Genomic DNA, 13,475 nt, shown 5'->3' with positions numbered 1-13,475 from the left:
GATCCACATATACACATCAATTCATCCAATCATATATTACCCAGATCAAGTTTAAACCAAAATGGCCTTATATGTTGATGTATTTTAGATCCCAAGAAATCAAAGCTTGGATAATAACCCTAATATTTAAATAAAAAATATTCTATAATATCATGAGATTTTCATGGAAAAACAGATAGCCGCTAAATTAGACTTAAATGAAAACTCCGTTGTATAAAATTAAATAAGTGGATAATCACCCCAATATTTGAATAAATCTATTTAACAATCTAAAAGACATCATGAAAAATGATATCATAGATGTTGATTGGATTTTAGAAAGTGTTTAAAACTATAAAGAAAATTACTTTTTAAAATATTTTTTATTTAAAAAATATATTAAAATAATTTTTTTTAATTTCTTCTTTTTTTTACATTAACATATCAAAACAATTCAAAAACATTAAAAAATTAATTTGAAAAACAATTCAAATTTTAATGAAATATACATTGCACGGCAACCTCAAGCAGGATCTTAATCAAGAGAGAGATGTTCATACTGTTTTGTTTTAGTTTTTCTTGGAAGTTATTGAGCCTGCTACAGCCTATGTTCGTTTCATTTAAGAATGTTTACTGCTGCGTGATCGTTTGAATACAATAAAGCTGCATAAAGACAATGCAGAGCAAGCAGCCATTTGGAGTGATCATTTCAGCAAACTACAATTTAAGGCCAGTGAAATTCAAAAACATTATCCTTTCCCTCGATACTCTTTAAAAATAGTGTAAAATCTAATGCATTAAAATGAAAACTTCCTGATCCTGAATCCAGACAGGAGAGGGAATGGGACGAGGACCATTTGTGATCAGCAGTCAAGGTTTATCCATCCAGGGACCAAGCTGGCTCGTTGGCCACACATCTAGCTCTGGTCCTTTTCTTCCAGATAACAACTAACATCTCACAAGAGTCTTTCTTCCTTTCTCTCCATTGCTATCTATGGACATTTACCTTAACCACCATCTTTGAACAGCAGAGAGTGGAGTGTTCAAGAATGGGCAGTAACGGTGGATAAGCGGATTGACGACCCTTCCAATCTTAGCCCACACGCTCTGATGGTAACCAGCAGTGACAGGGGCATTATACATGAGCTTCAACAGCTGTCATAAAAATTTCAAAAACAAGAAAGAAAGGCTTAGTTAGGTCATGTTTCTAAAATATTTTAGAACGCTGGATGAGGTTCGCTCCGCAGTGAAATAATGTACCGAAAGGAAAATGTCAGTTTACTATCTTAGATGTAAGCAAGCATATGTCATCAACTAAACACAACAAAGAAAATTTATGTGTCCCGTGAAAATCAAAGAACAGTTGGAATGTCACCACATTCTAACAACCACCAATGACATGTTTAGGAGCAGAACCTAATAGTAGCCCTTCCTGAACACAAACTCTCACGTGTTTTTGGTGTCATTTTCTTTATTTGATCAGTACACAACGACATAATTGTACCATCAATTTCTCTTAGTTTGCTTCAATCATTTTGGCTTTTGCAGGATCAATGATTTTCAAGCTGGCTCCAAGTTCTTTAGTGGTAATTCAATTTCATATGTCCACACCTTCACAATCCCATGAAATTTCCATGAATTATATAGGAGGAACACATTTGCCTAAGTATATGCGTGAATATTCTCTATCTTCTAGCCTTCATTTCTTAAACTGCACCACTACAAGGTACTTATATTAGTACACCACTTTTCAAAAGATCAATTTTTCCATCAAAACTTTGATTCAGTTTAAATGGATGAGCTCTGATTGTTTCCTTGCTTCCCCAACAAGAATGTTGGGACAATAAGCATGTCCTCTTTGGACCCCCCCCCCCCCAAAAAAAAAAAAAAAAAAAAAAGAAGAAGAAGAAGAAGAAGAAGAAGAAGAAAAAAGGAATGGAAAGGGAAAAGGGGAGTTTGTGTACATTTTCAACAATAAAATTCATTCATCACTGTAAAAAAAAACCATTTCAACCCAAAAATTTAAGCTATTAGATAAGGTCGTAAGATATAATTTATATTATTCTCTAACACACCCCCTCAAGTAAAAGCCTTTTAGACTTGAAACTTATATAAATCTACTACTATCTTGTGCTTAATTTTATCAAATAGAATAGGAGTGGTGAGATTCAAACTCATGAATGAGGCTCTGATACATTGTTAAAAGATCTCTCAACCTAGAACCTTAAGTTATTTGAGGAAACCCCAATATATAAATTATATTATTCTCTAAAATCAGAAAGTAATTTACCTGCCAATACATGAATGTTTGTATTATGTTGCGTTGCCACCTGCATACATCAAACCATGAATATAATTCCAAAAAGATAAAGGGTCAGATAAAAAAGAAAGGAATAGGTTTAACTTTAACAACTTATAATTCCAAAAGGATAGAAGGTCAGATCAAAAAGAAAGGAATAGGTTTAGCTTTAACAACTTACGACAACAGAGAAATAATTAAGAGGAAGCCAAGTCCAATTTCGGAATGAGAAGACAGAATGTTGAGGGTAGTTGTGTTGGACTCCACCCATACACAAGGGTCTTCAAGGTACTTCCTACAAAACCAAATACAAGCTTTTTAAGAACAGAAAAAAGAAGAATTACAAGATGGATGCTACAACTTCATTAGTTAAGAAAACAACCTAAAAATGAAACAACAGTAACAATAAATCAACTCCAGTTGAATACCAAGGACAAACTACAAAAACTTGTGCGAGTCAAACTACTGAAACTAAATATCACATTAATTTAAGTGAAAATACGTTACTCCTCTACCTGTACAAGGTGGAACGACTGAAATTACACCTCAAGAATTTGGCAACATGCTCCAGTGATCGGCACAAAATTGGAATTAAAGCAACTGCAAAAAAGGTCAACATCAATATTCCACATAACACTGAAACCAAAATAACTGGCCAATTAATGGAATTCAGATTCAGAAAATTATTACTGAGAAAATAGAAAATCAGAATAAAAAAAATTAGAAGCCAATTAATGCTCACATCTGAGGCAAAGATGTGAAGTGACAAATGTAAGGCAGTAGATGACGTAGATAAAATCTTTGGTCGCAATTATTGACTGCAAGTAAGCTTGAATACCCTGCAAGTTCCATGCTCTGGGTCTCTACAAAAGACAAAACCCTAGTTAATGATGAATAGCAACTGTAATAACAGGAAGATAAGACTGAAAAATATGAGTTATAGGATAGGAAAGGGAAAAAAGAAACTGAAGAATATTTATTTTTTATTACCCCATGTAGTGTGTATAAGGAATACAGAGATGAGCATGCAGTGCCCATAAATGACAGCCGAGATGCCCTACTTGAAAGATGTTTAGGTACAAGGGGAATAATTGCAAGCACAGCCACAATGAAAACCTGCAGGCAAAGATGGAAGCATATTAAGAGAAACATGTATTGAGTTGAAAGTACAATAGGGGTAAGAGATAGCCCAAATTACAAGGAGGGCTATTCAAGATGTTGATTTCCTATGGTCAAAACTTTTAGGTGAGAATTTTTAGTTCTCTAACACCAACTAAGTGGTAGTTTATATTGGAAACTTAAAGACTATTCTCAAGACAAAGAAAATAAATAAATAAATAGCTATAGGTTTAAAGAAGAATAACCTATTACCCCCAACCCTTCTCTGGATGGGATACAAGAACCAGAACCAGAACCCCCTTAAGTTCTCTTATCTCATTCTTATTTTCTGCATGGAATTTTTTTTTTTTTTTTTTTAAAAAAAAAAAAAAAAAAAAAAGCAGAAGAGAAAACCTAACAAATCTTACCACACCTGAAACAGGCTCTGAAATACGTGAAATTAAAATCAAAACATCCTAAAATGTTCTCTTGAAATGTAATCAGGACAGCCACATGGAGCCCTTCAGAAGTAATGAGTGTTTTCTGATTATATCCAACTAGACTAAAAGAGATTTGATTCATCTAATTAGGTCTATTTAATTTTACAAGCCAATAGAATTGTTGAGTTTCCAGGTTTGTAGGTACAGGATGAATGTTTATCAGAGATTCATAAATTGAATGCATTCATATTTTGGGGGTTTTGACCAAACTTCATACAGGCTTCAGAGTTGAGATTAATTGACACTTATAAGATGCATCCGTATAATGCTTTAATCCAAAAACAGGAATAGTTACACAAAGTTTAAGAAAATTCATGGCCCTAACCTAAGAGCAAAGCTGTCAGGACCATGACTGCAATGCCTGAGAAATGCAGATGGAAAACTCTGAAATTTCTATACTTTTCTTAATTCTACCAGGAAACCAACTCAATCTAATTTTTATTTTATCAACCCTGAAATGCTATGTTCAAAAAGGCCTAGGAGGTGGGAAGAGGCAGAAGGAGGGTGGGTGGGGAAGGAAGTAGCTAATCATGTACAATGAGGAGCTCTTATAGTCAGAACCAGCTTTTGCCCAATCTGACAAACATGAAATTTGAAATTACATCAGATGAGAGCTGCTCCATTATAATGAGTGTCTATCCAAAATTGATGTCCCATCTGATCAAAACTTTACTAGTAATTCAAGGAGTTCAACTACCAACCTAAATAAGAACAGACACATGGAAATCAAAATTGAGGTTTCATCTAGGTTCTATGAGAACATGGGAATTCAAAGAGAACGATTTGGTTATTGGTGAAGTCTAAACAGGTAAAAGAAGAACAGCTTATGCACAAACAATCAGCTGAATATGTTGACCATCTAGTTTAACGTTGCTAACAGGCTAGATAATTTTGTAAAGTCATGAATGGAGCCGTGAGCTTTACTTGGGTAGTGGAAATGATTACCCAGTGCATGATCAATACAGAAGAAGTCATATTTTTGGCTATATCTACAGTAAAAAAAAATTAAACTTGCTGAAGGGGATAAAGATAGCATTTCAAGGAGAACAATCATCTCTCACCTCCATTGACTTCTGTATAATTAATATGCTAGATAGTCTCGGGTCAATAAAGCAGATTTTCTAAACTTTTCTGATCATTTAGTTTACATGTAGAGAAAAAGTACAGAACATAGATGAAGTTTTATAAGTTTTTTCCCATTCCTTGTGAAAAAAGTCAGCTACTCGTAAAAAGGTAAAAAATGACAGTCTGTAAACATATAGAAATATGTAGCCCACTTGCCAAAGTATTTCCAGAAAAGATTACACATGCAAACATATGAATGAAAAGAATACCCTACCCAAGCATTGATAGAAAATTGTATGGTTTGTCGATCCCAGCGAACAGGGGTTGGATTTTGACCTGCAGCAGCCGATGGCCCAGAGGTTCTAGTAGTTGACCCTGCAGGAGAAAAAGTTTGGTCCAACTACTCAATCATATGGAAGAAGCAAAATGACAGAACAATAACAAGAAATTGAACTCAACTTTTATACATATGTAGACAATGGGATCCATGTGACTATATTTTAATCAATTAAATAACTGGAGCAGAGTGTCAGACCTGTATTGCGTGGTCGAGGCTGGTCATTTGAAGGGGCTGATGATGAAGAGGATGACCCAGATGACTTTGTCGACTGAGATGAACCATTTGTAGACATTGCCTCCACCACTAGATCAGGGTCCTGCCAATTAAATGTGTATAAAGATTATGAGCACAGCATATGCAGCACCTCTTAAGAATTACTTCCCCAAGAAAACCAACAATCACACTACTTGACAATGCAAGCACAAATGAAAACAGCAAAATGAAAAGGCAAGAAAAAAAAAAAATCATCATTTGGCATGTATATGCGAGTAGTTAGTCATACGGACATGATATAAAATGTTAAAAGAAACATTGCGAATGTCATCAAATGGCTAAGCAATACTCTATCCATCGTATCACAAACTCCCATTTGCACAAACAAGTGCATTATTCAATTAAACCCACATATTATACAATACTAAAGAATTCAAAACCAAAATTCCAAACATTGCCGAAAACCCATTGATAATTTCAACCAAGATTCAAACTTTAATTATTTTTTCTGGCTTCTAGACAAATCAAGAATCAAGAAACTAGAATCGTCAATAACAGTACCAAACCTTATATTAGAAAAATAAAAAGAAAATCTGGGATTCAATCAAAATACTGCATACATGCGAAAGTAATCAGATTGTAAGTAAGATTCTAAATCCTAAAGAACCGAGACCCATTTAAAATTAATCCGGAAAAACCCAAGAGTCAAGAACCAAAAGTAAATCAAAATGAGAAAGAAAGAGATGGTGTACGGACGATGTAGCGTTGGTAGAATTTGCGCTTGAAGTGATCAATGACATCAGAACGAGAAGACAGGTGAGGAGGGATGAGGATGTTGGACCAGTAATCAGCCCATCGAGGGTCGTTCTCGTAATCAAAAGCAGCCGCTGCTATCCTCTTAAGCTTCTGTGGATCCTCCCTTTCTTCTCCCATTTGTTTTTGCTAGCAGTATCTGATCTCTCTCCGGAGGATGAAGAAACTTGCGAGGCTGAATACTTTCTTCACTCGACACAAATGATACAACTGGACACAATTTAGTATATTCAATGGATTTTTATTTTATTTTTATTTTACAAATGAGTGACATTTTACATTGACCTAACCCCTTTCATGACACAGTTTATAAAAAAATTATATTATTTAAAAAATTAATTAGGTTTCACCAAATTTTGACCGATAGGTTGGGTTTTAGGAAAATGAGAACGGGTACATATTGGCAAATTTGATAATATTAGGGTTGTATCAACATTCTATATTTAAATTAATGACCGTTATATGAAAAAATATATCAATCTAAATCGATTAAAAAAATTTGTGCTAACATTGTAATTCCACACCTATATGTGAAATATAATTAGCTCAATTACTTACTTATTTAGTCGAAATAAAAAGAATTTATAATAAGTTAGAAAATTATGATAATAAGTTTGAATTTTGGGTCATTGTGTTTTTTATTAAAAAATAAATACATAAGGAAAGATAGTATTTGAGAGAATTCTAAGTTTATATATTCACTTCAGAATAGAAAAGTAAGCTGTTTTTTTTTAGAATAAAAAGAAGTTGATATTTGCATAAGTTAGGAATGATTTTTATGTGATGGTTTTGAATTATTGTCTTTTGGTTGTGCAGGACTGAATTTCAAAAATATAGTTAAAAGGAGAGTTATGATTCAACATCTATAGGTTCAGTCAAGCACTAAATTTAGATGTATACAGGTCTAGTGAATTGCTAGATTCGTCATCTTCGGACTCTAAACAAGCATGAGTCTAGTGAGTTGTTAGACTTAACATCTCTCATCATCTAGTTCGCAATCTATCAGACCCGCTGATTCTAGGCCTACGCTCTCTTTAACTCTAAGGAAATCTCAAGTTCCCTTATGGAACCATGTGTTAGAAATATTTTACCCTGATAAGTTAGAGATATTTTTATCCTAATGAATCAGAGATATTCTACTCTGACAAAATAAGAATTTCTTATCCTGATATATAAAAGATATTCTCTTGACAAAACGTATATATTTTGCTCGTATGCTAACCTTTCCCCTTTAAACAAAGAGAAGGACCTTAGAATGGCTAAAGAGATAGGATAACGACAACCTTTAAGGAGGGAGCTTTTTCTTATCTTTATTTTTTAGATAATGGCATATCTATCCTCCTAAAAAGCCATTTTCTTTCTAAAAAAACTATAATGGATCTCCATCTCTGAACCGACACTAATTTAATCGTTGGAGAGTTCCCAAATATATAAAAGAGAATCTTTTGCAGATAATAAGCATGATCTACCAGCCACTCAGCAAAAAAATGATGGATTAAATTGCTAAAATCAGAAGATTAATAATCTTATCACTGACTTTAACTTGGCCTTCAAGCTCATGGGATAATATCATATTTCATCATTATGTTATTAAACTTTGAATAAGGTTAAAATACGAATCAAATTTATTTATTTTTATTCCTTAGAGATAGTAAAATAAGAATCTTTAATGTCTAATTATTAATTTTGGATTTTCTGATAAACATTGTTGCTCCCAAGTTTATAATCTTATAGTATTAGACTAGGTTAAAGGGTTTTACTACATTGCAATTTGAATTAAAAAAAAAAAAAGAATTAATGCAAAAAAAATGTTCTAGCCATAAAGAGTTATTTGGTATTATTATTAAACTCGGTTTAATAATTCAGTCTTAAATTATTCAAACCCAGCTCCTTATCTAGCTTAGGGTTAACACTAAACCATATAGAAGTTGTCTTGATGTGATTCAATCGACTTAAAGTGTTCAAATGCAACCTTAACTATTAGTAAAAAGCATGGTTTTAATTTTTTTAAAAAAAAAAAATCAAGATGACCTTTTTTTTAATATTGAAACAACGACATATTGGATTGATTCGGGCTTCGCGGTTTAACCCATCCAATCCATGATCTAAATGATGGACACCACTGAGTTTAATAATAAGTTTTTAAACTATTTTTTACATAATTATAAGATAAAAAATATACACTCAGAAAACCGAGCATAAACTAAACACAAATCAAATGTTTGTATGTTTATTTGAAATTATGATAACCATGTAAAAGCAAATCAAAATAATTTATAAAGATAAATTCAGAATCAAGCAAATATCAAATGATGAAATTAAGAAAAGGACACAAATGAAAGGAAAACAAAAGGAGGGAAAAAGAAAATGCAAAAAGAAAGGAACCTCATTCATTATTCATTGTTCATTTGAACAATGCATGGACTCTAAATCTTTTATAGTTATACTAGTTTACAAGTCTACGCTACGTTGTAGGTTGAATTAAATTTTTTTAACATAATAAAAAAATACCCAGGATACAGTGAAGTATTTTGTATTTTTTGTTAAACACGATCTAGTGGGTCAACCTTAAAATCTCTTGATTTGACTCCTTTTCTAGCCTAGTTTTAAAATTAAATCCTATGAGCAAGTCCACTTGGCTCGTCCAATGGCATCATGGTCAACCTATAAAAGAAGTTTGAGGATGAAATTGGCATAAAAAACATCTCGACTCAAAATCTTTACCTAACTCGGGTTTAAAATTAAACCTTGTGCGAGTTGCTCCGATGCGAACCAATCGACTTGGTCGGTTCAAAGGCAACTTGGCTGAACAGTAAAAAAAAATATGATGATAAAATTGAAAGAAAAAATGATGAAATTGAAGAAAAAAAAATCTCTCAACTCGACTCCTTGCTTAGATTAAGTTTAAAAATAAATCATTTGAGAGTTTTTCCTCGATGTGATCCAACCAACTAAACCTATCCAAATGCAAGTTGAACAATTGTTAAGAAAAGTCTGGAGATGAATTTGATAAAAAATTGACAAAATTAAAAAAAAAGGGGCAATTAAAAAAGAAAAGAAGAAAAGTTTCATTGTTTATATGAATAGTAAAGCTCCATATTCATTTCCAAGTGTTTTAGTATAAAAAGTGGTGATATGGTAATATTTTTTTCTTACTATTTCACAACTACTCTTAATGAAATAATAAATGGTGAATGTTCAATTATTTATTTAACTAAATAATGCTATACATTAGTAATTTACATGTAAGACAACAAAAATCTTAAGGTGTGGTTGTTTTTTTAAAAGTTTTTTTTTTTGAAAAATAAGTTATTTTTCATTGTTTCGATGTATCAATGAAAATATTTTCTTATAAAATAAATTATTTTACATTTCATGATTGTAGGTCATGGGTTTGATTCTCTCTTTCTCTCTCTCACACACACTTATGCATGTCTCTTTCTTCAGAGTGAAATATATTGAGTAACTAATATGATATCATTAGTTACAACTTGAGCACCATAAACTTTTTCCAATAATAACATTAGCTATGACAGTAGTATTTGTGATAGTAATAATACTGGTTATGTTAGTTATAATTGTAATAAGATATTGGTTGTTGTTGTAATAGTTGTGATGATGGTAAAGATAATGGTGATGGGGTGGGGTCACATAGTTGTTGTTGTAGTGATGGAGCTATTAAAAAGTTATTGTGAATGGTGATAAAATGATGGTTATAATAGTAATAAAATATTGATTGTGGTAAAAGTTAAGAGCGCTATACAATGATTGTGATGAGGTGATTATAAAGGGTGGAATGATGATAAAATAATGGTTATATTATAATAAAATCGTGTTTAGGTTACAGTAGTAAAGTAATAATAATGGTATGGTTTGTTTTTTTTATGGTTGTAACTATACTAGTGATGTAACAATGGTTATGTAACGATAAAAATAATAAAGATGGTAATACTAAATATTATAAATTAATAATTATATTTTAGTGTTTGTTTCCATTGAAAATGAGAAAAAATAATTTCTTAAAATATCAACCACGAAGCAAACATACTTGTTAAAATCTTATACTCAAATAACGAAGCATAATTGATTAATGCCTTCACAAGATAACACTTTGATCAACACAAGATAAAGGGATACGATTCCACCGAGTGAGGTATTATTCCATTTGAGAGAGAAATCTCTGTGATTAAAGGGAGTCAGGTGAAAATTTTCCACGATTAACCCATTTAGGGGCAAGGGTATATGAATATGGTGCTAATGTTGCAAAAAAAAAAAAAAAAAACTGTATTCTTTATCATTACAAGAGCTTGGAGAAAGTTCTATATGGGACAAAAATATCTTTGTTCTAATGCTACTCTGAGAATCTGACAGATGACTATATTTTTTAGTATTGGTTTTCCTAAAGCCGAATTGTTTCCTGTCTGTCAGTGTCACTGCCATGATCAAAACTTCATTTCTTGGGTGTAAATCAAGCTATTAGGTGAGGGTGGTTCGTCATTCTTGTAAGTGATTATTTAAGCGATCCCCCATGTTTCTTTCCGAAGCAAAGAGTTTTTCCATGAGGTCCTATAGAAGATTAGAAACTTACACAGACCCACATTATCTTATATTTTATTTTTATCAAATAAATAAAAATGGTGAGATTCAAACTCGTGAACACTAAGTTATCAAAGCTCTAATACTATGTCAAGAAACTATCTCAACTTAATACACATTATTCTTGAGACTTAATGGTGGTAAAAACTAACAGCAGCCATTAACTTTTTATTCTAATTCAATTTATTGCTCACTTTTCAATTGCTTTGGTACTCAGCTTCCACCATGCGTTGAAGAAAAATACAAGAATGGTTGCTGTCTCCTCGAAATCTAATTAACCTTGATCAGCAATCCCCCATCCCAGTAACAACGAATTAGTAGCATAAAAGATATGTATATAGGGAATGCTGGACTTCTGTTTCATTGATTGCAAGACATTTGAGATGCCTGATATAGCAATCTGGCAAGCTTTGAATTACTTAGATTGCTGTGTATTTCTTCTGATAAGATTCCACTTCTTCCTCCTGACACCAGACCTTGTATGTTCAATTCATTTTCAAGTTGAATGGCTTCATCCAATCTCTGTACTACTCTTTCATAGCATATATATCGTCCACAAGCTCCATTATCCATAGCTTCATAAACATGGACATGTGCTTCCGCCACCTTCCTCACATCTGATATTCCCAGGAGGCCCTGCCGTAGCATGATCGGACCACCTATCCATGAGATCTTATATGTTAAGTTTCAGTTGTAGTGAACAAAATCCAATCATTTCTTTTGGATTCTCTGGATGTTCCATGGTCCAGAATTATTGCCTAGTTGTTATGTTCTAAATACAAGTATAAGTGTGATTTAGAGACAAACTTGAAAAACTGGAACTTCTTCTCAGAATCTTGGATTCGAACTCAAACTAAGTGGAACAAAAATGGATTAAATGGTGTTCTTACCTTTAAGATATGGTATAGAGGTTTCTTTGTGAGCATGGGGGAACGCTGTAGCTATGAGAAGGCCAGGACAAACAGTTACGAGTCTCACTTTCAATTCTTTTGACTTCCTCCAAGCAATCTCTTCTGCTCTCACCTTACCCAAAGCAAGCCAAAGCTGTTTTACATATTGAAAATCCATGGAGAATCAATACTTTGCTTTTTAATCAAGTACCAAAACAATGGTTTAAATGGTCTTACGAAGAAAACTTCTACAGAAAAGATCTCTGCAACAGGTTCGAGTACCTTATTTTCTCTGCAAAATTCTTCACTGCTCCAACAACTCTCATCAACAACGCTGTCCAAATTGGAAGAGGTCCAGATGGAAGCAAGAAGAGAAGAAGTGAAGATACATCTCCTTATGTATGCTGCCCTGCCACACGCTTCAATAACATTCCTTGCGCCTTCTGTTTCAAGGAATGCCATTTGTTCCTGCAAATCATAACGCGAACAGCAAGCAACTGTAAGACACAATGACTAGCATTTTGAGTCTGGGATTTTTGTAATTATACAATGTTTGAAAAGCATTTGGAGTTTTAACATTTCTTGTGCCTGAAAAGTTCACAAATCACACCTAAAAACTTCAAATTCCATGCATGATTAACATTAAAGCTTGTTCCTGCACTATGATTCTGCAGTAACTTACTGAATAACCTGAGATCCCGTGTGGATCAACGAAGGAAGAGGTGTGAAAAACTGCATGACAACCTCTAAATGCATCACAGAGACTTTCCAAGTCTTTCATCTTTGCCACTACAACACTCTCTAGTTTATTCATGTCGTCTTCTTTCATCTGCCCTTTCAAGTCCTCAAAATCCACTGCTAACAGCAAACCAGCCATGGTCAACGAACACAGAGTTAGTACTATCTGGTGAAAAACTACAAGCCAGGCTGCTGATCCAACCAAAACCTTCTCAGCTCTGACATATAAAGAAAGAACCCAAGAAAACGAACTCTTCTACAATCCATCCCCCCCAAGAAACTGTATATATATATACTTACTCACCTTGGTTTTGGATAGTGACTCGAACAAGGTAGCCACGAGAAAGGAGCTCCTTGACTATATGAGAACCCAAGAACGAGTTCCCATCAGTCACGCAGACCAGTTTATTCTCTCTTGCATTCAAGCAAGAACTGAATTTCCTCCCAACATAGGGCTTCCCCTCGTCCCAGCAGAAAGCTGGCACAGGTGAAGGTCTTGATAAAAGCAGCACTTCGTCTTCCATCATTCTCCCTCTGTCTATGTCTAGATCTCTCTAATGTGCATGGCATTTAAAGGAAGAGGACTGGCAGCTGGCTATAAAAATGCTCGGAAGCGGTAGATAGGAACATTAGATGTATGGAACACAAGATCCCACGAGGGTGGTAAGTATAGTCTTTGGCTCGAAATGAAGACCGATATTTCCGTTCTGCTAACATGTCAGAAGCCCGGATGCTGTCAAGTCAAGATCCAAGGGCACAAATCGGTATTTTAAAACCCGGCATGGTCTAGCAGATCAACCCGTGATCCAGCCAACTCGGGATTAGAATTGAATCGAGTTAAAAAAAAAAACCTAATGTGATCTGAATGACCTGAAGACTCGGTTGACCGGCAAAACCCGGCTGCAAACCCGTTAATTTTTATTTTTTTTTCCTACTAAAATATT

The 13,475-nt window shown here is 33.6% G+C and overlaps 2 protein-coding genes across 2 annotated transcripts; both read right to left on the bottom strand.

The window, feature by feature from the left end:
• Window positions 1-593: 593 nt before the first annotated feature.
• LOC118029700 (uncharacterized) lies at window positions 594-6,564 on the bottom strand. Its single transcript, XM_035033608.2, has 9 exons — window positions 6,251-6,564; window positions 5,477-5,597; window positions 5,216-5,316; window positions 3,269-3,394; window positions 3,021-3,141; window positions 2,794-2,878; window positions 2,460-2,573; window positions 2,270-2,309; window positions 594-1,134 (listed from the first exon to the last, which is right to left on the bottom strand). Exons 1-9 carry the CDS (start codon window positions 6,425-6,427, stop codon window positions 982-984), a joined length of 1,038 nt encoding a protein of 345 aa, XP_034889499.1. The 5' UTR covers window positions 6,428-6,564; the 3' UTR covers window positions 594-981.
• Window positions 6,565-11,006: 4,442 nt separating this feature from the next.
• On the bottom strand, window positions 11,007-13,116 carry LOC118029701 (cinnamoyl-CoA reductase-like SNL6). Its single transcript, XM_035033610.2, is given in 6 exon segments — window positions 11,007-11,562; window positions 11,794-11,947; window positions 12,076-12,261; window positions 12,476-12,648; window positions 12,836-13,047; window positions 13,049-13,116. Coding segments are annotated over 6 exon segments (1,077 nt in total). The 5' UTR covers window positions 13,102-13,116; the 3' UTR covers window positions 11,007-11,263.
• Window positions 13,117-13,475: the final 359 nt, after the last annotated feature.

This window comes from Populus alba, chromosome 17 (genome assembly GCF_005239225.2).
Source record: "Populus alba chromosome 17, ASM523922v2, whole genome shotgun sequence".
In the NCBI taxonomy this organism is placed as follows: Eukaryota; Viridiplantae; Streptophyta; class Magnoliopsida; order Malpighiales; family Salicaceae; genus Populus; species Populus alba.
This window is presented reverse-complemented; position numbering and strand designations above follow the sequence as displayed.

Coding starts and splice junctions, on each gene's coding strand:
- LOC118029700 (XM_035033608.2), bottom strand. CDS start 6,427: ATGGGAGAAGAAAGGGAGGATCCACAGAAGCTTAAGAGGATAGCAGCG. Junction 3,142..3,268: donor CCTTATACACACTACATGGG/GTAATAAAAAAT, acceptor TGTCTTTTGTAG/AGACCCAGAGCATGGAACTT. Junction 2,574..2,793: donor AGTCGTTCCACCTTGTACAG/GTAGAGGAGTAA, acceptor TTGGTTTTGTAG/GAAGTACCTTGAAGACCCTT.